At 45.6% G+C, this 25112-nt stretch overlaps 1 protein-coding gene across 4 annotated transcripts in view; it reads right to left on the bottom strand.

Annotated features, from left to right (window-relative positions):
- Positions 1-682: 682 nt before the first annotated feature.
- Positions 683-25112, bottom strand: part of LOC135522848 (brefeldin A-inhibited guanine nucleotide-exchange protein 1-like) — a 123069-nt gene continuing 98639 nt past the window's right edge. For 3 of the 4 annotated variants that reach the window (XM_064949483.1, XM_064949482.1, XM_064949480.1), the window contains 23 exons: positions 24323-24528; positions 23995-24079; positions 23325-23490; positions 22275-22555; positions 20127-20285; positions 19740-19884; positions 18119-18209; positions 17942-17982; positions 17643-17812; positions 16637-16788; positions 12799-12971; positions 12388-12548; positions 11160-11290; positions 10925-11054; positions 10571-10706; positions 9489-9627; positions 8894-8966; positions 8609-8762; positions 8236-8375; positions 6031-6202; positions 5659-5797; positions 2516-2633; positions 683-2370 (listed from right to left, as the gene is read on the bottom strand). In XM_064949483.1, the coding sequence (XP_064805555.1) occupies positions 2143-2370; positions 2516-2633; positions 5659-5797; positions 6031-6202; positions 8236-8375; positions 8609-8762; positions 8894-8966; positions 9489-9627; positions 10571-10706; positions 10925-11054; positions 11160-11290; positions 12388-12548; positions 12799-12971; positions 16637-16788; positions 17643-17812; positions 17942-17982; positions 18119-18209; positions 19740-19884; positions 20127-20285; positions 22275-22555; positions 23325-23490; positions 23995-24079; positions 24323-24528 (3390 nt within the window). In that variant the 3' untranslated portion in view covers positions 683-2142. The remainder of the gene's footprint in view (positions 2371-2515; positions 2634-5658; positions 5798-6030; positions 6203-8235; positions 8376-8608; positions 8763-8893; positions 8967-9488; positions 9628-10570; positions 10707-10924; positions 11055-11159; positions 11291-12387; positions 12549-12798; positions 12972-16636; positions 16789-17642; positions 17813-17941; positions 17983-18118; positions 18210-19739; positions 19885-20126; positions 20286-22274; positions 22556-23324; positions 23491-23994; positions 24080-24322; positions 24529-25112) is intronic. The other variant, XM_064949481.1, reaches the window with a different exon arrangement.

The raw sequence follows: 25112 nt of genomic DNA on the forward strand, positions 1-25112 counted from the left end.
TAATCCCAAGTTTTCACCATCATACATCTGTCCCTCATTTTAAGGTCCACCCTGTTATGTGAACTGAACTCTAGTTTTAATATGGTGAAACTATTCCTTAACTATTGTTTTCAAAAGTGACATTGAACATCTAGTCAAATAATTTTCTGGTGTTTTGTGTTGGAAAACTGAGTGTGTCGCGCATGACGTCCAACCTGTTACCCAGCAAGTTCCTTTTGTTTCTTCTTGCATTCAATTGCCACTCCCTGTTGCACACAAGCTTCCATTCCCCTGGTCACGAAGGGATTTATGGCTGATTTTAAGAGATTTGACCATTTTTAAAACAATACAACCACACGCATTTAAAGTCATCAAGGATGAGTTTGAAGATTAAATCATCAACCCTGTTACTTTATTAGTAACTTATGTAAAGTGGCTGTTCCACTGGATGTCATAAGGTGAATTCACCAATTTGTAAGTCGCTCTGGATAAGAGCGTCTGCCAAATGACTTAAATGTAAATGTAAATTTAACCTCTTGAGATGGGAATACTTGTTTTTTTAATGAAGTTGAACATGTGCTCTTTGACAGAATGTTGCATTTTTTTGGGGGGGGGGGGGGTGGACCAAGTCACACTTCTCAAAAAGGCATGGAATTGGTGGAACGACCCATATAGTCCAATCAAATCAAAACGGCTGAACAAATCAAGTTCAAAAACTTTATTGACCTATAACCTGATTAAAATGTCGGATGATGACCAGTTTTGTACAGAAAGTTGTACAGAAGTCTTTTTTTCAACATAGAAAACTTTACATTGCTGTACCATATACATTGTTTTCTACATCCGTGAGCAAGGAATGCGTCCCATTCACAAGTCTTCTTTTAAACCACAGTTAACATTATTCGTCATTTACTCTATACATACAGCATGTCCCCAAACAAAAGAAAAAGGATATTAAATATATTATGAATTTATTCAAATTTGTACACAGAGTGGAAACTAACTTGAAACATGGAAACAGACCAGTGATTCAGAAGCAGCTCACACCAGGGGCCTATTCAGAAGCAATGCCGATAGAAATGTTGTATATAGAGCTGATAATTCCTTGTAGTATATGACAATCATATCTACACACTACATTTCTATCTTGAACGTTGGAACCTCCTGAACGGGCCGTAGTTGCTCTCCTTTTTCCAGTTTTAGGAGGAGTTCCAGTTATCGACTATCAGTCTCAGAACATATCAAATGGAATAATTTACCCATAACTTTCTGCCGTGTCGTTGTTCAATTACAAACTGCAGGACAGATGGTTCAGTCAAAATAAATAATCACAAAAGCAAAAATCTTCAATAAAGAGATCAAGTGCAGCAGAATACAGAAAAAAAACGTAATAAAATCCAGTGTTATGAGATTACATTACAAAGCGCCATTTCTGTAGTTAATTTTTAATCCACAAGGCTATTGGTGTTAACGTTAGCCATCAGTGGTGCAGCCAGGAAAATATCTGAATTATTATTGAGTAAGAATGTCACATTACTGAATATTCGTCATTTGCATTGCATGATGTATGTGTATCCATTTCATTCTCAAGAGTAGCTTGTAAGGACACAGTCATGTCAAGAAGCAGTACCTTTTTGAAATATATTTGACTCGTCGGAGTCAGAAAGGTGGGTAGGCCAATTGTATAATCATAGTTATTCTGCAGTCGTCAGTAGAATTGGAGAATCATATTTTCACACAATGCCAAGCCATTCTTCCAGTGATATGAAGGGCTTCGGGTAGAAGTTGCTCATAGGATCTAAGATCAGCTTGACCTCCCAATATTTTAACCTTAACCATAAGGGGATGCAAAAACTGGCCTTCGATCAGTTTCTAGGGGCAACTTCAACCTACTCCGAAATGAGGGGGCATTTCCTGTTACATGACCAGTCAGGTTCACAGTAGAGATCCCTGGCAGTTTCCTGTACTGGGGGATTCTGGGTAACTGCCAAATCCAGAGGGGGTGAAGTCTGGTCAGATGCACCCCTTGTAGTACCCTGGGGGATGGGAGACCATAGTCCTAAAGGGTTTGTAGACAAACCCAAGGCAAGAGGGGAGGAGGACTTCCAAGTTCCAGGCTTCCCTATCCAGAGGTCTCGGTGCCAGCCCGCTACAAGTGGAACATCACTGGGCTTCCTCTCCAGCCACCTCCCCTCTCTCCACCTCAACTTCCAGTCCTGGTTCTGGCATTGGTTCTTGTTCCGGCTGGGAGGTGTCAGGTAGCTGGGCGATCTGGAACACGATCCCGATGCGTAGGTAGAACTTCCGCAGCACGGACCGCAGTTCTGGGATTAGATCAATCTGCATGATCTCACACAGCAGAGGGTAGTACCTGGACGCATGGGCCTTGAACTGGGGACCAAGAGACAGAGACAAAACATCTACATACAGATTGATATCCATACAAAGACGGAGTTAGGTCTCCTTGAACATGTCACTGACAATGACCTGACCAGATCAATGGCCTGTCAATGTTGTTAATGGTTGAGATCCTTACCCTGTCATCACTGATCTTCAGGACCTTGGTTAGGAAGAGGAGGAGCAGGTTTGTCCAGGCTTCTCTGTGGCTCTCTGATGTTAGAGTCAGGAAGTAGGCTACTGCCTCACTGCACACACTAGAGGGAAATAGGAAGGGATCATGACAACATGACTCATTTGCCATATGAAAACTTTTCAGTGACACAGGATGAAGATGCGGTTCACTAATTAATTAGCACCCAGACTTATTTCACTGCCAACGTGAAATTGTTTGATGAGTTGACTACACCAGCCACAGGGAGAGGAGCAGCCATGACCTCAGCATTTCCCTCGAGCCCTCACCCTGGACCTTTCCTCAGAACCACCATCTGCCAGCCCTTCATCCCTCCACCTCCTCCTCCTCTCTTTCCCATCTTCCAGTTCCCCTACACTCCATGACCTAGTCACCTCCCAAATCTGTTTAGTTATTTTAGAACACTGCCATAATCAACCCTGCAGTACTGTTGCAGTCTCCTCTAGCATGCCCTGCTATGTTTGTGTGGTGTGTGTCAGTTTGCTGTTGCAGTCCCCTCTAGCATGCCCTGCTATGTTTGTGTGGTGTGTGTCAGTTTGCTGCTGCAGGCTCCTCTAGCATGCCCTGCTATGTTTGTGTGGTGTGTGTCAGTTTGCTGCTGCAGTCTCCTCTAGCATGCCCTGCTATGTTTGTGTGGTGTGTGTCAGTTTGCTGCTGCAGTCTCCTCTAGCATGCCCTGCTATGTTTGTGTGGTGTGTGTCAGTTTGCTGCTGCAGGCTCCTCTAGCATGCCCTGTTTATGTTTGTGTTTGGTGTGTGTCAGTTTGCTGCTGCAGGCTCCTCTAGCATGCCCTGCTATGTTTGTGTCAGTTTGGTGTGTGTCAGTTTGCTGCTGCAGTCTCCTCTAGCATGCCCTGCTATGTTTGTGTGGTGTGTGTCAGTTTGCTGCTGCAGGCTCCTCTAGCATGCCCTGCTATGTTTGTGTGGTGTGTGTCAGTTTGCTGCTGCAGGCTCCTCTAGCATGCCCTGCTATGTTTGTGTGGTGTGTGTCAGTTTGCTGCTGCAGTCTCCTCTAGCATGCCCTGCTATGTTTGTGTGGTGTGTGTCAGTTTGCTGCTGCAGTCTCCTTTAGCATGCCCTGCTATGTTTGTGTGGTGTGTGTCAGTTTGTTGCGCATCTTTGTGACAGTGCAATTCAGTGAGTGTTCTCTTTGTCTCTCCCTCTCCGGCTCGCTCTCTCTCCCCCTTCTTTCTCTGTCTCTCTCTCCCTCACACACGAATGCACATAGAGACCGACAACCTAAAAGTTTCCTGCTAATCTAGACACTGCCTTTAATACAAAGTGAATCGGAAAGAGACAAGATGATAGATACTTGGTTATCCTCTAAAAGAGACAAGGCGATGACAACTGTGTTGACTCGGTAATAACAACGGCATCCTGTCTGTTTGTGGATCCATATACAATACCCACTATCCATTCCAGACATTTCAGATAGCTGTCACATTTAGACAGGCTGTCTAAATGAGTGGAGAGAGTGGGAGTCAGACTGTTGGCGATACATCAACACAATCTGACTCAGTCATTCTCTCTCAGGACCAATTTATTTCGATTCCACTCTCGCTTTGGTGGATAATTCCGTTTTGCGTCGGCGACTGTGACTTCTCTATTCCCTAGTAAACAGAGGCGTGACTCTGTCTCAGTCCCTCAGACAGCTGTGGTCAGGGTCAGGACAGAGCACCGGTGTCGTATTGAGATGCGTGCCCACCCCCCCATTAAACTCTGCTCCCCTCTAATGACATGGACTGATCAATGCCTGCCCTCTCCCAGCAGCCTGCCCTCTCCCAGCAGCCTGTCCTCTCCCAGCAGCCTGTCCTCTCCCAGCAGCCTGCCCTCTCCCAGCAGCCTGTCCTCTCCCAGCAGCCTGTCCTCTCCCAGCAGCCTGTCCTCTCCCAGCAGCCTGCCCTCTCCCGGCAGCCTGCCCTCTCCCGGCAGCCTGCCCTCTCCCGGCAGCCTGTCCCTGTGCCCTCTCCCGGCAGCCTGTCCTCTCCCGGCAGCCTGCCCTCTCCCGGTAGCCTGCCCTCTCCCAGCAGCCTGTCCTCTCCCCAGCAGCCTGTCCTCTCCCAGCAGCCTGTCCTCACCCAGCAGCCTGCCCTCTCCCAGCAGCCTGCCCTCTCCCAGCAGCCTGTCCTCTCCCAGCAGCCTGCCCTCTCCCAGCAGCCTGCCCTCTCCCAGCAGCCTGTCCTCTCCCAGCAGCCTGTCCTCTCCCAGCAGCCTGTCCTCTCCCAGCAGCCTGTCCTCACCCAGCCTGCCCTCTCCCAGCAGCCTGTCCTCTCCCAGCAGCCTGCCCTCTCCCAGCAGCCTGCCCTCTCCCAGCAGCCTGCCCTCTCCCAGTAGCCTGCCCTCTCCCAGCAGCCTCCCAGCAGCCTGTCCTCTCCCAGCAGCCTGTCCTCTCCCAGCAGCCTGTCCTCTCCCAGCAGCCTGCCCTCTCCCAGCAGCCTGCCCTCTCCCAGCAGCCTGTCCTCTCCCAGCAGCCTGCCCTCTCCCAGCAGCCTGTCCTCTCCCAGTAGCCTGCCCTCTCCCAGCAGCCTGCCCTCCCAGCAGCCTGTCCTCTCCCAGCAGCCTGTCCTCTCCCAGCAGCCTGTCCTCTCCCAGCAGCCTGTCCTCTCCCAGCAGCCCTTCATAAATAACAGGCGTCTGACATGCCCTTGCTCCCCCTCATGAAACATTATGAAAGTTGTTTATTCTGGTAGATAGCTGCCTGTTGCCTGGTTCTTAAATACCCCAGACATTCCATTTATAGGATTTCAATAAAAGTAATGTTTGCAGAGAGTTCCACCCACAACAAAGCAGCAAATTAGTAATACATTTTTTTTGTAAATCGAGAGCACATTCTGGGCATCCTCCAGACACATGAAAATACAGTAATTCCCTTCGTATGACTCCCATCACACACTGCTCCATGAGGGATGTTTGTGTGTGCAGTGAGAGGATGATCAGGGATTGTCGTGACATGGTGAAAGGCTCGTTAGTGAGAGGGAGAGGAGCAGAACAACAGCAGGAAACAGTAGAAAACAACTGCAGAGGGCATTTGTATAGTTTGACAGGCGCCATTCAGTAATATGGTGGTGGGGCGTGGCGGTCCTTCCTTACTTGAGCAGCTGTCTCTGGACCTCTTCCCAGGCAGTCTGACGGCTGTCATCAGTGTACATCCGGAACAGGATCCTCAGGCCACACGCCAGACTGCTGGTCTCCTGCTTCAGCAGATTGGGCTTTGACTTCCCTTTAAAACCTGGAACAGACAGAGAGAGAGAGTGGTTACTGCCCGTTACAGTCACAGAGAGGCCCATCACAATTAGGGAGTACAAACGAGGGACATTGTGCCAATTGTTCAAAGAATTCCATTTGAGATTCATAACATCACTCTTCTACTTCATGTCATTCTAGCAGATTCCTCGGGTGGTGCACTGCAGAGCCATAGATGGACGCTGGTATAGCCGCCTCTGTTCTGGTGCAGTGACCCACCTGCCTTCCAGAGAGTGGTCCTCTGCTCGTTGTTGGCGTTGAAGGCTTTGGCGAAGTGGTGGGACTCCAGCAGACAGTCCAGCAGCTTGAACAGCTGTTCTGAGGTCAGATAGTGGTACATTCCCTGGTCCTGGGTCTCCACAAGTACGTCTGCTGCGTCCAGAGAATCTCTCTGGAGAGGACCAACACATACATACACAACCATTAGACAACCAACACATACACAACCATTAGACAACCAACACACACACAACCATTAGACAATCAAACACATACATACACAACCATTAGACAACCTTTCAACAACCAATACATACACAACCATTAGACAACCAACACTTACATACACAACCATTAGACAACCAATACATACATACACAACCATTAGACAACCAACACATACATACACAACCATTAGACAACCAACACATACATACACAACCATTAGACAACCAACACATACATACACAACCATTAGACAACCAACACATACACAACCATTAGACAACCAACACACACACAACCATTAGACAATCAAACACATACATACACAACCATTAGACAACCTTTCAACAACCAAACACATAGAGCCTTCTCACTTTTTTGTTGTCAATAGATTCCTCCTTCCATAACAACAACTACAATAAGAACATACAGTGGGGCAAAAAAGTATTTAGTCAGCCACCAATTGTGCAAGTTCTCCCACTTAAAAAGATGAGAGAAGCCTGTAATTTTCATCATAGGTACTTTTCAACTATGACAGACAAAATGAGAAAAAAAATCCAGAAGGATTTTTAATTTATTTATTTACAAATTATGGTGGAAAATAAGTATTTGGTCACCTACAAACAAGCAAGATTTCTGGCTCTCACAGACCTGTAATTTATTCTTTAAGAGGCTCCTCTGTCCTCCACTAGTTACCTGTATTAATGGCACCTGTTTTAACTTGTTATCAGTATAAATGACACCTGTCCACAACCTCAAACAGTCATACTCCAAACTCCACTATGACCAAGACCAAAGAGCTGTCAAAGGAAACCAGAAACAAAATTGTAGACCTGCACCAGGCTGGGAAGACTGAATCTGCAATAGGTAAGCAGCTTGGTCTGAAGAAATCAACTGTGGGAGCAATTATTAGGAAATGGAAACATACAAGACCACTGATAATCTCCCTCGATCTGGGGCTCCACGCAAGATCTCACCCCGTGGGGTCAAAATGATCACAAGAACGGTGAGCAAAAATGAGAACCACATGGGGGGACCTAGTGAATGACCTGCAGAGAGCTGGGACCAAAGTAACAAAGCCTACCATCAGCAAGGGCATTGAAGATGAAACGTGGCTGGGTCTTTCAGCATGACAATGATCCCAAACACACTGCCCGGGCAATGAAGGAGTGGCTTCGTAAGAAGCATTTCAAGGTCCTGGAGTGGCCTAGCCAGTCTCCAGATCTCAACCCCATAGAAAATCTTTGGAGAGAGTTGAAAGTCCGTGTTGCCCAGCAACAGCCCCAAAACATCACTGCTCCAGAGGAGATCTACATGGAGGAATGGGCCAAAATACCAGCAACAGTGTGTGAAAACCTTGTGAAGACTTACAGAAAACGTTCGACCTCTGTCATTGCCAACAAAGGGTATATAACAAAGTATTGAGATAAACTTTTGTTATTGACCAAATACTTATTTTCCACCAAAATTTGCAAATAAATTCATTAAAAATCCTACAATGTGATTTTCTGGATTTTTTCCCATAATTTTGTCTGTCATAGTTGATGTGTACCTATGATGAAAATTACAGGCCTCTCTCATCTTTTTAAGTGGGAGAACTTGCACAATTGGTGGCTGACTAAATACTTTTTGCCCCACTCTATAGTACATCAGCGTTTCCCAAACTTTGAGCTGGGGACCCCAAGGGCTGCAAGTTTTGTTTTTTGCCCTAGCACAATTCAAATAATCATAGCTTGATGATGAGTTGATTATTGGAATCAGCTGTGTAGTGCTAGGACAAAAACCTAATTGTGCAACCCTTAGGCCCGGGTTTGGGAAACGCTGCAGTAGATACATTTAACATTTTCAATGATCAGTCCATCCAGCCAAACTATTGAAAATTAATCTGGCAAAAACAAACATTTTAGCAAGAAATGTGTCCTTCCCCAAAGTTCTGAAGCAGTGATACCTCTCATCCTCCACAGAGGGAGTGAGCCGTACCTGTGCAGCAGCCAGGTTCTCAGCATCCTCCTTCCTGCTGGTCGCAGGGTAGAAGACCATGTTGTCTATGGTCTGGATCAGCTCCAACTGCACCACACACTTAATGAGCAAGGCTGAGAATAACCGCTGCTCCTGGATCTCTGTGGAACACACACACACACACACACACACACACACACACACACACACACACACACACACACACACACACACACACACACACACACACACACACACACACACACACACACACACACACACACACACACACACACACACACACACACACACACACACAAATAATGAGCATAAGGTTGAAAAACACTCCAGTTGCATAAGGCGTAAAAGTGGTAAAAGTGAGAGAGACACTAACTTATTGGGGTCCTATTTCTGGGGCCGTCCTCATAAATGCCTGTGCTGTACTGACTCTGCCGCCGGGTCTCCATGGCAACCCTCTCTGCGCTGTTGATGGAATGCTGGTCCTCGGAATGGGACTGGATGTCCACGGACTTCTGGGAAATTGAGTCCTGAGGGCACATGGGCAGAAGTTATTTTGTCTGCATGGTACTGGGTTACGTTGCTGTACGGTCTAATCTGGCATAAGAGATACACCAGACTGACTGGAAGACCTACAGTACAGTCAGGGTTTGAAACATACCAGCTGTCTGTCTGATATGTCCTGTGGTGTCATGGGATCTCCCTCTGCTCCTGCTGGTCTCCATGTCAACAGCCTGACAAGAGGGCAGAGAGGTACGATATGTGACAGGACAGTGCTACTCTACTTTTACACAGCGTGACAGTGTTATACCATACACAGACAGTCAGATATCACTCTGTTAACTAAACAATGGCAGAAGTGACCACGGCCATTAAATACCACCTCTCGCATCTCTTCTTATTGGGTGTTTCTTCATATGAAGTTTATACTGGTGCGGCAGGTAGCCTAGTGGTTAGAGCGGTGGACTAGTAACCGAAAAGTTGCAAGATTGAATCCCTGGGCTGACAAGGAAAAAGAAATCTGTCGTTCTGCCCCTGAACAAGGCAGTTAACCCACTGTTCCTAGGCCGTCATTGAAAATAAGAATTTGTTCTTAGCTGACTAGTTAAATAAAGGATTTTTTATTTTTTATAAAAAAATCTGACTCGGTGCTCTCCATGTTTACTATCACTATGGTCATCAATAACACAATCATCACAGACAATATTCCCAGATGAATCTCAGCGATATGAATAAAGCCTGCATCAGTAGCTTACGCGTGTGGGATAGTGGTCTTGAAGATGTCCAGCATGCAGTTACAGGTCTTGTCCCAGGTGTCCGGAGTAAACTTCTCTCCATTCAGGATGACCACGTTCTCCAGACAGTTGGTGCCTGACCGGGCCAACTGCTCATTATCTAGGCCGAGAGGGAGAGGAGGAGTCAAGAAAAGAGAGAGTGGAGAGAATAAGTGAGGGACTGCTGGTTTAGCAGTCCATACGCATCTGGATCACATATACCGCTGCAACATGGGTTTAAATCCACCCTACTGCTATTTCACTACACTATCTATAGTCTCTACCTCCATCTTATCCAGTCAACCAAAAAATGACCCACTCCTTAAAGAAAAAAGGAGAGGAAATATGCACAAGAAAGAGGGATGGAGGTAAACCCAGACCTGAATGGAGGTGTACTCAGTATAAACCCAGGACTGAATGGAGGTGTACGCAGTATAAACCCAGACCTGAATGGAGGTGTACTCAGTATAAACCCAGGACTGAATGGAGGTGTACTCAGTATAAACCCAGGACTGAATGGAGGTGTACTCAGTATAAACCCAGACCTGAATGGAGGTGTACTCAGTATAAACCCAGGACTGAATGGAGGTGTACTCAGTATAAACCCAGGACTGAATGGAGGTGTACTCAGTATAAACCCAGACCTGAATGGAGGTGTACTCAGTATAAACCCAGACCTGAATGGAGGTGTACTCAGTATAAACCCAGGACTGAATGGAGGTGTACTCAGTATAAACCCAGACCTGAATGGAGGTGTACTCAGTATAAACCCAGACCTGAATGGAGGTGTACTCAGTATAAACCCAGGACTGACTGGAGGTGTACTCAGTATAAACCCAGGACTGAATGGAGGTGTACTCAGTATAAACCCAGGACTGAATGGAAGTGTACTCAGTATAAACCCAGGACTGAATGGAGGTGTACTCAGTATAAACCCAGGACTGAATGGAGGTGTACTCAGTATAAACCCAGGACTGAATGGAGGTGTACTCAGTATAAACCCAGACCTGAATGGAGGTGTACTCAGTATAAACCCAGGACTGAAGGTGTCTGTCTGTCCTCACCTTGCTGAACACACCAGTACAGCTGTGCCAGAATGTCATCCAGCAGGACATCACTGAGAGACTCAAAGTACTGTGTGAACACGTCAGAGATGGCGTAAAGTGCGTGGTTACAGGTCGTCGTCATCCACTCTGCTTTCTGGCAGACCAAAACACCACAGAAGGGTTACAACAATTACACCAGTGCCTCTGGGCATAATCTAGTCATTGTAGCAATTGGTACTGGATACTAGTTGTACCCAGGGATTGGTGCTGTAAATTGTGGAACCAATGGTGTACATTTGGAAATAGGCATTGGTTCCACAGGAGATAAAGCTGGGTCTTTGATGAATGGGTATTTAGGATGTGGAGACTTGCCTCAGTTTGCTGCTCAGGCAGCTTCATGTTGTCAAAGATCCTGAAGACGATCCTGAACAGATCCTGCCACCAGTGTTTCTCAAAGGTGTGTCCATAGGTCTTCATCACCTCAAACATCACCGTCAGACCCCTGACACACACACACACACACACATTTACTCAACAGTACACCCTTACCATTAGTTCAGACTTAATATTCCCATCTAGGATGGCACAGGACTGAAACTCTTCTCACCTGGTCCTGACGTCCAGTTTACACCTGTTGATGATGCAGGACAGCTCAAAGAGGATGGGGAACCACCCTCTCACCCACACCCGGTCCTCTGGGACGACATTCATATCATCACTGGTGTAGTCTTTGAACGCCTGCCAGAGAGAAAACAGGATTGCTTACCACCATGCCCGGAGATGACACACACATGCCGACAAACACTAACGTTTTAACGGTCTAAGCCGGTTCACTGGAGGCTTTCCCTGAATTTGCCCCTCTGCCCATGCACACACACACACACACACACACACACACACTCACACACACACACACACCTAATCCCCTCCTCTCCTCTTGTCCACCCCCACACAGACAAACAGGAAGCAGGCAGTGGGGCTGGAGGGTAGAGACATGAGACCTGGGGAAAAGTACTGGCAGTAAGCACCATATTTTCTAACATGGTACATTTTCATATGCAAAGCTGTCATTAAAGCAAAGGGTGGCTACTTTGAAGAATCTCAAATGTAAAATATATTTTGATTTGTTAAAAACTTTTTTGGTTACTACATGAATCCATATGTGTTATTTCATAGTTTTGATGTCCCTACTATTATTCTACAATGTAGAAAATAGTAAAACTAAAGAAAAACCCTGGAATGAGTAGGTGTGTCCAAACTTTTGACTGGTAGTGTGTATATACAGTCACAGTGGTCAAGTACTCTGCCACTGTGGACTCTCAGTTCAGGGCCAAATAGCATTCTAGTTTGCTCTGTTTTTTTGTTAATTCTTTCCAATGTGTCAAGTAATTATCTTTTTGTTTTCTCATGATTTGCTTGGGTCTAATTGTGTTGCTGTCCTGGGGCTCAGTGGGGTCTGTTTGTGTTTGTGAACAGAGCCCCAGGACCAGCTTGCTTAAGGGACTCTTCTCTAGGTTCATCTCTCTGTAGGTGATGGCTTTGTTATGGAAGGTTTGGTAATCGCTTCCTTTTAGGTGGAATACGGGTAAAACATTATTATTATTTTTGTTTTTACACAAATATATCTCTAATTTGGGAGATGCTATCATCCAGAGTGACTTACAATGTTAAGCTGGTAAGTCACAAGAAAAATATGAATGTTTGGGGACCAGTCATGGTCTAACATGAACAACTATGGGCAGTACCATTTGATGTTCAGCAATAGCTGATTTGGGTTCAGGTCTTAACTATGAAACCTGGTAATAAACCCAGTCCAGTGTTTGTTTGTAACTGACCTGGGGCCTGTCAGAGACGTATTTGGCGCAGTGTCGGATGAGGCGGATGGCCTCCATGCTGGTGTCGGGGAAGGAGGCGTTGCAGGCGAACTCAGACAGACACTTGACTGCATCCTGGAAGGAGTCTATGGTGGCTGGGAAGTGCTTCTCAAATACATTAGCTGAGAGAAGAACAGATGAAGATCAGAGGAAATAGATCAAATTGGAATCTGATGACTAAAGTTAACTGATCTGTCAATCAGAATTACATTCCATGGCCCTGTCATCAATAATACTAAAATAAACAACTTGAAGATTAAATATTAATCTAATAGTGAAACCATCATATTGAAAATAACATATTATAAGATAGACAGAACAGATCAGATGTGAAAGTTCTTAGCCCAAGGTGTGTGTGTGTTGGTAACTCACTGGAGATGTGCCCCGTGGTCTGGAAGGCCAGCTCTACGATGCTCTCATCCTGGTCCGAGGCAGCCAGGTGGAACACTGAGAAGATGTTCTTCCAGCCCGACCGGATGTTCCCCGCCTGGGAGTTGACCATCTGGGCTATGCAGCGCACCACCATGTCCCTGATCGTTGGAGATCTGGAGGAGCAGGAGGAGGACATATGGGTTATACTGTATGTGAAAGAACGTTGGACTATGAGGAGGATCATCAATACTGCAGTAGCAGTCAAAGTACAAGTGCCCCTGCTACAGCCCTTTATTCAGCCCTTCTCATTTCCCCCTTCTGGATGTTGTGACATACTGGTTTCCGACAGTGACTGTTGTCATAGCAAAGAGCTAGTCTATTTTTCCGGGTGCTTTGAAGAATGAGAGAGGACCAGCCTCTGCACAAAAGTACTCTCACACACTGAGTCTAATGAACACACAGCACCACAGGGCGTCCGTGGCTTTACGTGGCTCCCTGCCACTTCCTCTGTGCTGTAACACTCTTCTCACAGTAAACCAGTGGTTGGATTTGGGACTGGTAGTGCTCCTTCACATCAATGAAAACAGCCTTTAACTCCAATTTGAATCAACTGCATCTGTGTCACAACTTCAACTCTGTTGTCTTTGATTTAGTTGCCAGAGTGCAATTCTAGTGTTCAAAACCAAGAAGAGATATTATATAAAATCACAATCTCCATCTCGGGTTAGATATGACTAGGGATGTTGCGGTGACCGTATAACCGACGCACCGTCGGTCACGAGTCATGAAGGCAGTCAAATTCCATGTGACCGTTTAGTCGCGGTAATTAGGCTTCTCCAAGCTCTGATGCTGCTGCTGGTCATTAATAGCCTACAAAGCCTTCTAACTTCCTGGTACTCAGCACTCTATTGTCCCTCTAATCACTCTGACATCAATGCAAATGTCTTCGAAACAGGTGCATGATAATGGTCCATTCGAAATCAAATCAAATTTCACACATATATATTATTTAGTATATGTAATGACAAGATTAAATCAAGAATAGTCTGCTGGGTGACAATATGAGCCTATCAGCTGTGAATTATATATTATCACTTGTGAATGATGCCCATCATAAGACACTCCCTTTTTTTGGCGACTTAGAATCATAGTCACACACCTCAATGCACCTTTAAATCTAAAGCATTACATGCATAATCACATTTGCAGTCACTTTTGATAATGGTGTTTTCAGCTAATGGAACATTCACGCTTAAAAGGCTACTGCATGTGCGCATTGCTGCCCTTATAATGTGAAGAAATAGCCTAATAGTTTATCAGCATTTTAAGCTAAATGTTCTGATCTGTTGCGTCGGCCACATTGCTTCAAAGTGTTTTTGATGCTAGTGGTTGTATTAATTAATTTGGGATATATTGCATCTCACAACTGCCCAGACTATGTTGGGAACATTTATTTCTCGCACAGAATAGGTCAACTTTTGTACAATGGGGGATAGTAGATCGACATAGGCTAGTGATTTTGCTGTTCGTTAGGCCTACTCGTCTTGTTGGCTGACGAAAAGTAAATGTGGACGGACAGTTCTTCCAATATCTTCAATACGCACTTCGGAATTGGATAAGGACGTGTTCAGTTGCGTCCCCGATGTGTCTGTCTTCACTTGTAGCCTGTGAGAAAGACCCAATCAAGTGATAGGAGAAGGACACCACTGGCCGCAAGAAGCATGGATTTTTTTAGGGTGCATTACGGCCACAAAGGGGATGCTGCCGTGAAATTCAAGGCTTTATCAAGTGCTTGTCAAATTGTGAATGAGAAACTAATGAAGTGTGTACAAAAAACAAAGCAGAGCTCATGCCTTTTTTCAAATCATCATTAGAGTCTCATCATGCAGCCTAACAATGTATTACACATCAAAACATTTAGCCCAACATTTGAAGAACAACTAAAGTTATATTAATAACTCTAAATTAAGCATATAGGAGTACCTATTTCTTTGTTAACCGCACAACACAGAATAGCCACATGTGCACACTCCCTCAAATCATTTGGAGAAAATATTTATATTTTATTCAGCTTTGTTCAATTGTATTCTTCATACTATAATAGAATGCCATGGAATTCTAAGCAAATCTTGTCTGCTAAATGAACTAGTGTAGCTCACAACCATTTGGCAGTCACGTGTGTTCCCTCTCCGGCCTCTAGGTCACCAGACGGCTCGTTAGGATGCACACCTGTCACCAGCGTAAGGCGCATAATGACACTCACCTGGACTCCATCACCTCCTTGATTACCTGCCCTTTATATGTCATTCCCTTTGGTTTCTTCCCCAGTGGTCATTGTTTCTGTTCCTGTTTCATGTCGGTGCGCTGTTTGTGTTTCTTGTTTTGCTCAATTATTAATTAAATGTATTCACTCCCGGAACTTGCTTCCTGACTCTCAGCGGACATCGTTACAGAATGATGATTCACCAAAGAGAAGCATCTGGGAGTGTTTTTTGGTGTTTTCTTTGGAGGTGATGTCGGGTCCAGGTGTCAAAACCGGAGCTACCTGGGAGGCCTCAGCCGGTTCGATAGGCTTCCATGCCGAAGCCGGTGGAACAGGTTCCCTTGCCTCAGCCGAGGCAACCGGGGATGTCTCAGCCGAGGCAACCGGGGAGGTCTCAGCCGAGGCAACCGGGGAGGTCTCAGCCGAGGCAACCGGGGAGGCCTCAGCCGAGGCAACCGGGGAGGTCTCAGCCGAGGCAACCGGGGAGGTCTCAGCCGAGGCAACCGGGGAGGCCTCAGCCGGCTCATCAGGTTTCTGCTCCTCACTGGAGACAGCCGGTCTGCTCCGGATCCCGGGGATCGTCCCTGTGTTTGGCGTCCTTCAGCTGGAGCTGATGCGCCTGGGAGGGGGTACTGTCACCTGGACTCCATCACCTCCTTGATTACCTGCCCTTTATGTGTCACTTCCTTTGGTTTCTTCCCCAGTCGTCATTGTTTCTGTTCCATGTCGGTGTGCTGTTTGTGTTTCTTGTTTTGTTCATTTATCTGTTCAATGTATTCACTCCCTGAACTTGCTTCCTGACTCTCAGCGGACATCGTGACGTTAATAATGGATTTATTGTGGTGTAGGCTATATAACATGGATTTATTAGACTTTGTAAAATGTAGATGTTTCAAAGGTCTGCATCAGTGGCTTGTAGGCTATGTGTGGAAGCCAGGAGATGCTAAATGTGTTTGTTAATTAACGGACAATTACTGTGAGACCGACAGTTATTTGCTTTACAATCACCGACTGGCAAAGTTTCGTGACAGCCACAGCCCTAGTTCTGACTGTCTGCTTGCTCCTCCTCAGAGAGCTGGGTGGGTGTTTGACACAGAGCAGTGACTCAGCCCTTACAGAAAGACCAGATTTCACATGTGACCAGATTTCACATGTGGAGAACCGCATGTGTTTTGGGAACACTTCACATGTGGTCACGCAAAATGAGTGTGCGTTTTTCCCGTAAGGGAGTACAGAGAGACTGGCTGACTGCAGCGCAAAGCGAGATAGGTGCTGAAATGTGAACCACAGAGGCAAAATACAAAACCGACCTTGTGACGCCAGACTACCACTGCCAAGTGCCTAGGCAACCAGCTTGTGTGTACATGTACCACCATACACGCACCTAAGCAAGCACAACCACAAGCATATTCATGCAATTAAGGTAAACACGTGCACACAAACACACTCAAATCAAATGTTATTGGTCACATACACGTGTTTAGCAGATGTTATTGCGGGTGGAGTGAAATGCTTGAACCTGATTGAATCACAGTAGTCAATCAGGAATACCGTTGAAGGCAACATCCTCTTTACCTGTTCTTCTTCATGATGTGCTCGAAAGGCCTCAGAAAGTCCTTCTGGAATCTGAAGTTCGCCAGCTCTCCCTTCTCTAGAAACTTCATGGACAGCTGCCGGAGAGAATCCACGGCAAAGATAGCCACGTCCTCGTTGGGGTTACATCCAACCTGAACATATAGACAGAAAGAAGTTTAACATCTCTACCCCACTCACTTACTGCAGTCATTTTGCAGTGTAACTGGAGTTAGAGTGCAGTATAACTGCAGGTAGAGTGCAGTGTAACTGCAGTTAGAGTGCAGTATAACTGCAGTTAGAGTGCAGTGTAACTGCAGTAATTTTGCAGTGTAACTGCAGTACACTGCAACTACTGCGTCCAAAATACCACAGTTGACTGCAGTTACTGCACTTTTACTAAATTTACTGCACTTTTACTGCAGTTTCAAAACTGCAATCTTTTTTTGCAAGGGTAATAGCCTATTTTAACACTTCTGTCCTCTCCAAATCACTTTGTGTGTTCTCTGATAAACTAGACCCCAGTCAGAAACATGACTTGCAAAATAAGACATGCCACACTTCAGAAACACAGCAGAAATCAGTGAAGTACTAAAGCCCTTAGATTAGATTCTTTAAGCTATGTGTTGCTGAGGGCAATGTTACAAAGACTGATTAACACCTGGTTAATCAGGTGTGTGGACTTTCAAGCCCAGTGTTTTCCCAACTCCGGTGCTCCAGTACCCCCTAACAGAACACATGTTTGTTGTAGCTCCGGACAAACACACCTGATTCAGCTCATTTAGGGCTTGATGATTACTTGACAAGTTGAGTCAGGCGTGCTTGTCCGGGGGGATACAACAAAAACATGTTCTGTTAGGGGGTACTGGAGGACTGGAGTTGGGAAACACTGATCTAGCCAACAACGTGAATTGATCAATTAATGCGGAGGGGAAAAAAACAGCTGTCCCTGACAACCAGAGTTGTGGACCCCTGCTTTAAGCAGAGAAATAAACCCCAAGATGTTCACCTTGTTGAAGTGGTCTCCAATGACCTCCCAGATCCTGGACCACTGCAGTCTGATACGTCCCATGTTGTAGTAGGAGATCTCCACTATCTTCTGCAGGCTGAACATGCGGGGGTGTGTGGGCGAGGCCAGCTCATCCATAGACACAGCACACAACCAGCGCACAAAGTCCACTGAAAACACAGAGAAACCAGTGTTAGTCAACCATCAGGACAGCCATGGTACAATGCCAATACATCCACATCGGGTAAGGATGTGATCAAACACTGTAATTGAATTCTGTTCCGATTTAGAACACTCACCAATTGCATTACCATCCAGTCTGGTAGAACCTGTGAATATTCTGCAAGAACAGAATCAATCATATTTAAAACATCTACAGTACATTTATTCACATGTTAGAACAATGGCAGAGTTAAGACCCCAAAGCAGTCAGTGGTGATACAGCAGGATCTATAAGAGACTACTACAGTAACTACCTGTCTACAGCCACCACCACACTCTGGGAGCTGGTCTCTCCTATGGACTCCTGGATACTGAGGATCTGCTTCCGGTCTACTGTCCCACCTGCTGTGGACCACAGGACAGTCAGTCACATCTCCAGAGTCAAGCATGTTACCAAGCATCTCCAGTCAAGCATGTTACCAAGCATATCCAGAGTCAAGCATATTACCAAGCATATCCAGAGTCAAGCATATTACCAAGCATCTCCAGAGTCAAGCACATTACCAAGCATCTCCAGAGTCAAGCACATTACCAAGCATCTCCAGTCAAGCATGTTACCAAGCATATCCAGAGTCAAGCATATTACCAAGCATCTCTAGCATCAAGCATGTTACCAAGCATCTCCAGAGTCAAGCATGTTACCAAGCATCTCCAGAGTCAAGCATGTTACCAAGCATCTCCAGTCAAGCATGTTACCAAGCATATCCAGAGTCAAGCATATTACCAAGCATATCCAGAGTCAAGCATATTACCAAGCATCTCTAGCATCAAGCATGTTACCAAGCATCTCCAGAGTCAAGCATGTTACCAAGCATATCCAGAGTCATGCATGTTACCAAGCATATCCAGAGTCAAGCATGTTACCAAGCATCTCCAAAGTCAAGCATATTACCAAGCATCTCCAGAGTCAAGCATATTACCAAGCATATCCAGAGTCAAGCATATTACCAAGCATCTCTAGCATCAAGCATGTTACCAAGCATCTCCAGAGTCAAGCATGTTACCAAGCATATCCAGAGTCATGCATGTTACCAAGCATCTCCAGAGTCAAGCATGTTACCAAGCATATCCAGAGTCATGCATGTTACCAAGCATATCCAGAGTCAAGCATGTTACCAAGCATCTCCAAAGTCAAGCATGTTACCAAGCATCTCCAGAGTCAAGCATATTACCAAGCATCTCCAGAGTCATGCATGTTACCAAGCATATCCAGAGTCAAGCATGTTACCAAGCATCTCCAAAGTCAAGCACATTACCAAGCATCTCCAGTCAAGCATGTTACCAAGCATATCCAGTCAAGCATGTTACCAAGCATATCCAGAGTCAAGCACATTACCAAGCATCTCTAGCATCAAGCATATTACCAAGCATCTCTAGCATCAAGCATATTACCAAGCATCTCCAGAGTCAAGCACATTACCAAGCATCTCCAGTCAAGCATGTTACCAAGCATATCCAGAGTCAAGCATATTACCAAGCATATCCAGAGTCAAGCATATTACCAAGCATCTCTAGCATCAAGCATGTTACCAAGCATCTCCAGAGTCAAGCACATTACCAAGCATCTCCAGAGTCAAGCACATTACCAAGCATCTCTAGCATCAAGCATGTTACCAAGCATCTCCAGAGTCAAGCATGTTACCAAGCATCTCCAGTCAAGCATGTTACCAAGCATATCCAGAGTCAAGCATGTTACCAAGCATCTCCAGTCAAGCATGTTACCAAGCATATCCAGAGTCAAGCATATTACCAAGCATCTCCAGAGTCAAGCACATTACCAAGCATCTCCAGCATCAAGCACATCACCTGCTTGTTAACTACCGTTTATTTAACCAGTTTATAACCAAAACATGTATTAAAGGGATAAGCACTGACCCAGACCCAGGTATTCGTCGTTGCTCTGCTCCTTGGTGCTGGTGATGAAGCCCTCTTTCCCACGAACCGTCCCTGAGATGTACCTGGCCTTCACCCCTGTCCCGATCAGCTGAGCCAGCTCCAACTGACTGATACACTTCATTATCTGTAGGGGGGTGGGGGGGCACCCATACATTCACTTATTTATTAATTCATTTGCACAGATATATCTACTCATTAGTCGACAGAGAAACATACTTATCACATCGGTTCCACATCAAAATAAACAAAATGGAGACAAAATTATACAATATAAAGTAGGTCAGCAATACTGACAGAGATACTATAACAGCTACTACTGATTACTAGACTGAAAAATGAGATGAAAAGTGGGCAGCGGGTCCAGACCTCGTGCCAGGAGGTGCCCAGGTAGTTTCCGTCTGTGTGGGCGACGGTGATGAGAGTCTTGATGGTGTCGATGTTCTTCTGCTTCATCTCAGTGATGCCAGAGCTGGCTGTGAGCAGGGTGAACCGTGCCAGGGCCTGGATGTACGCATCCCGCTCCAGCTGCGTGTGTGTGTGTGTGTGTGTGTGTGTGTGACAGAGAGAGAGAGAGTACTGCTTTACTCTCGCCATAAACCTTTAGATCATGCCGAGACATACAAAGACACAAACCCGTATAATCTAAATAGGTATAATAAGTGGGCTATGTGCAGTTTTTATTTGATTTCTGTTGAAGTGTCTGTATGTCATAAGATCAATGGGTTTAAATGTCTGTTTGTACATAATGTGGTCATGTTTATATGTTTAGCTGCCTGGCGAATGTAAATGAGCTGTCAGCCAAATGTGGTCCAACGCATCACTTCTTATACTCTAGGATGTACAGTGGGGAGAACCGGTATTTGATACACTGTCAATTTTGCAGGTTTTCCCACTTACAAAGCATGTAGAGGTCTGTAAGTTTTTATCATGGGTACACTTCAACTGTGAAAGACGGAATCTAAAATAAAAATCCAGAAAATCACATTGTATGATTTTTAAGTAATTAATTTGCATTTTATTGCATGACATAAGTATTTGATACATCAGAAAAGCAGAACTTAATATTTGGTACAGAAACCTTTGTTTGCAATTACAGAGATCATACGTCATACTGTATTTCTTCACCAGGTTTACACACACTGCAGCAGCGATTTTGGCCCAATCCTCCATACAGACCTTCTCCAGATCATTCAGGTTTCGGGGCTGTCACTCGGCAATACGGACTTTCAGCTCCCTCCAAAGATGTTCTATTGGGTTCAGGTCTGGAGACTGGCTAGGCCACTCCAGGACCTTGAGATGCTTCTTACGGAGCCACTCCTTAGTTGCCCTGGCTGTGTGTTTCGGGTCGTTGTCATGCTGGAAGACCCACCCACGACCCATCTTCAAAGCTTTTACTGAGGGAAGGAGGTTGTTGGCCAAAATCTCGCGATAAATGGCCCCATCCATCCTCCCCTCAATACGGTGCAGTCGTCCTGTCCCCTTTGCAGAAAAGCATCCCCAAAGAATGATGTTTCCACCTCCATGCTTCACGGTTGGGATGGTGTTCTTGGGGTTGTACTCATCCTTCTTCTTCCTCCAAACACGGCGAGTGGAGTTTAGACCAAAAAGCTCTATTCTTGTCTCATCAGACCACATGACCTTCTCCCATTCCTCCTCTGGATTATCCAGATGGTCATTGGCAAACTTCAGACTGACCTGGACATACGCTGACTTGAGCAGGGGGACCTTGCATGCGCTGCAGGATTTTAATCCATGACGGCGTAGTATGTTACTAATGGTTTTCTTTGAGACTGTGGTCCCAGCTCTCTTCAGGTCATTGACCAGGTCCTGCCGTGTAGTTCTGGGCTGATCCCTCACCTGATGCCCCACAGGGTCAGATCTTGCATGGAGCCCCAGACCGAGGGTGATTGACCGTCATCTTGAACTTCTTCCATTTTCTAATAATTGCGCCAACAGTTGTTGCCCATCCCAGCCTTGTGCAGGTCTACAATTTAATCCCTGATGTCCTTACACAGCTCTCTGGTCTTGGCCATTGTGGAGAGGTTGGAGTCTGTTTGATTGAGTGTGTGGACAGGTGTCTTTTATACAGGTAAAGAGTTCAAACAGGTGCAGTTAATACAGGTAATGAGTGGAGAATAGGAGGGATTCTTAAAGAAAAACTAACAGGTCTGTGAGAGCCGGAATTCTTGCTGGTTGGTAGGTGATCAAATACTTATGTCATGCAATAAAATGCAAATTAATTACCCTAAAAATCATACAATGTGATTTTCTGGATTTTTGTTTTAGATTCCGTCTCTCACAGTTGAAGTGTACCTATGATAAAAATTACAGACCTCTACATGCTTTGTAAGTAGGAAAACCTGCAAAATCGGCAGTGTATCAAATACTTGTTCTCCCCACTGTATGTGTTGTGGTACATTGTCCCTGCCAAAAAAACGTAAGAAATACAATACAATACTATTTGGGAAACACACCATTTGAACACATACAGTGTTAGCGTGCTAACTAGATTACCTGTATGGTGAAGATGCAGGCTATCCGGATGGCAAAGCGTATTCCCTCCAGACAGAGAAAAGCCACCTCAGTGTCGTCACAGTCCTGGAGGCCCACACTGAAGGCTGCTAGGAACGGGGTCCAGGCCAGCTTGAACATGGGTCTGACGTGCTCCAGGTGTGTGGCGCTGGTGAAGGGAGCCTGGACGTGACTGACAGCCTCCATCAGGGCCTTGGCTGTCTTAGCCATCTGCTCCATCTCTACATTATACAACAGCCGCCTCTGCTTCTCACTGGCCACACCTGATCCAGGAACAAAGGTAAAGCCAAAACATCAACAAACAGTCTCTGCTTCTTTTGGCTACACCTGAACCAGGATCAGATTAAAGGCTTCCTCCATTTAGCTTTTGCCTATATTTTCAGATCAGTGCATATCATAGAGGAGATGAGAGGAAGACACTTGAACAAAAGCATTAAGGCCCAAGGGGGTGTGGTATATGGCCAATATACCACGGCTAAGGGCTGTTCTTAAGCACGACATATGTGGAGTGCCTGGATACAGCCCTTAGCCGTGGTATATTTGTCATATATCACAACCCCGAGATGCCTTATTGCTATTATAAACTGGTTACCAATGTAATTAGAGCAGTAAAAATACATGTTTTGTCATACCCGTGGTATACGGTCTGATAGACCACAGCTTTCAGCCAATCAGCATTCAGGGTTCGAACCCCCCAGTTTATAACTGAAAATAATCCACTCATAAACTTTCCCATTGAACAACAGAGACTATCTCAAACATTTTCCACAGATCAGTAATACAATCTAATCAAACTATATCTTAATCCCCTTTATATCTCTTTGATTGTTATGAGAATTCTATGATCTCCACAAAGATATCAGATGACTCTCGGCGGGTACATCTATAGCTGATTACTTGAGAAAGATCCATTACGCCGCAAAATAGGCATTTCACATCTTGACGTCTGAACAAAATCATATTTGACACGCTCAATTTCAGTCTGTAATGACACAGTTGTGCTGGCAGACACAGAGGAACAGAGATACGCACTGTGCTTGTTGGATTTCAGAGTAATTTCCTTGGTCTCCTTCATAGCGATCTTCTTCCCTGCGATCTCGTCGTAGATGGCAGACAGATATTCCTCCGGTAGATCCTTGCTGTCGTTGATCCCTCTGTTCATCTTGATGTATTGCTCTTTAGTCATCTTGTTCTTCACCTTTGAAAAGTAAAATATGAGATGTATTACCATAACCATACCCTGTCTGTCTGTCTGCCAGCCTGTCTGTCTCTCTGCGCCGGCCTATTTGTCTGTTTATCTGTCTGCCTGCCTGCATCTCTGCCTGCCTGTCTGTCTGTCTATTTTCCTGTATGTCTGTCTGCCTATTTGCCTGTCTGTCTGCCTGCATGTCTGTCCGTCTCTCTCCGCCGGCCTATTTGTCTGCCTGTCTGTCTGCCTATTTGCCTGTCTGTCTGCCTGCATGTCTTTCCGTCTCTCTCCGCCGGCCTATTTGTCTGCCTGTCTGAATGCATATTTGCCTGTCTGTCTGCCTGCATGTCTGTCCGTCTCTCTCCGCCGGCCTATTTGTCTGTTTATCTGTCTGCATCAGCTAGCATTGCTTTCCCTGTGTGTCTGCCATGGATAAATGTCTTCTAAACACAGCTGAGGTGATTGTTTCTGTCAGCTCATCTTCCCAGAAACTGTCTCCGGCTACGGTCTTACCTGCGGACTATGAAGGTCTGTTGTCAACATAATGATTGAGTAGGCAAGGACGTACGCAGTGTCTGCACTCGCAAACTCAGTTTGCCTGAAGAGAGGAGAGAGGAAGGAGAGAAAGAGAGAAAAGAGGATAAACATAGAGCTGAATAAAGAATTGATGCATTTGTGCGAGACAACACAAATATTTAGTGAATGCACTGACTTGATAATAGAGAGCAATCTGACTCCTGACATTCAATGTCCTTGAATGTGCTTGACATCACAAATGAAGTCTTCTTCTAAGTCTACAAATCCACAATACCAAGACTAGTACACTCCACTCCACACTCACCCCTGGTTGCATTCTAGGTATCTCGCAGCGAATTTCTCCATGAGCCTGTCAATCTTCTGAGCCTCTCCCGGGAGACGGAAGCCCTCGAGGAACGTTCTGAGAGCGTAGACAAAGTCCTTGCCTTGGAAGTCCATCTGGTCCACGTAGGCATACATGACCTCTTTATTGAAGCGATCATTGTCCCCCAGGAACTCGCCCACCTGAGTCTGAGAGGTAGGATGGGAGAGAGAGCAAGAGAGAGAGAGAGAGAGAGAGAGAGAGAGAGAGAGAGAGAGAGAGAGAGAGAGAGAGAGAGAGAGAGAGAGAGAGAGAGAGAGAGAGAGAGAGAGAGAGAGAGAGAGAGAAAGAGAGAGCGAGGGGACAGAGAAAGGGAAGAGGTCGATGCAATGACATTGAGTTCAATCAATAGATATTGAGTGTTATAGAAAAACAGCTTACTCGCTTGACTCTTTAATGCATGTGCTACACATTGAAAGCCAATTAACACATATTGTCCTAACAAGCATCTCCTTTCCCTCAGAGGCACAGCCAACTGAGAGGAAAGGACTATGTTCTCTCCCAGTGCTGTCAGACTAGTATCTCTGGCTAGCTGTTTGAGGGCCTCTTGTTCCAAAGCAGATGTTATGAACACACTTTAGTGCCTATTACCACCGAACCGAACCCCCCCCAGAGGCCAGCCAATCAACCGGGAGAGTGCTTCACTCATTAAAATATAAATTGATGTGCGCTCGGTGGAGGACGTAGGAATCCTCTTGGAGTGGGATGATAATGCTGGCAGTTCAGCATTAGG

Source organism: Oncorhynchus masou, chromosome 30 (assembly GCF_036934945.1).
Source record: "Oncorhynchus masou masou isolate Uvic2021 chromosome 30, UVic_Omas_1.1, whole genome shotgun sequence".
NCBI lineage: Eukaryota > Metazoa > Chordata > Actinopteri > Salmoniformes > Salmonidae > Oncorhynchus > Oncorhynchus masou.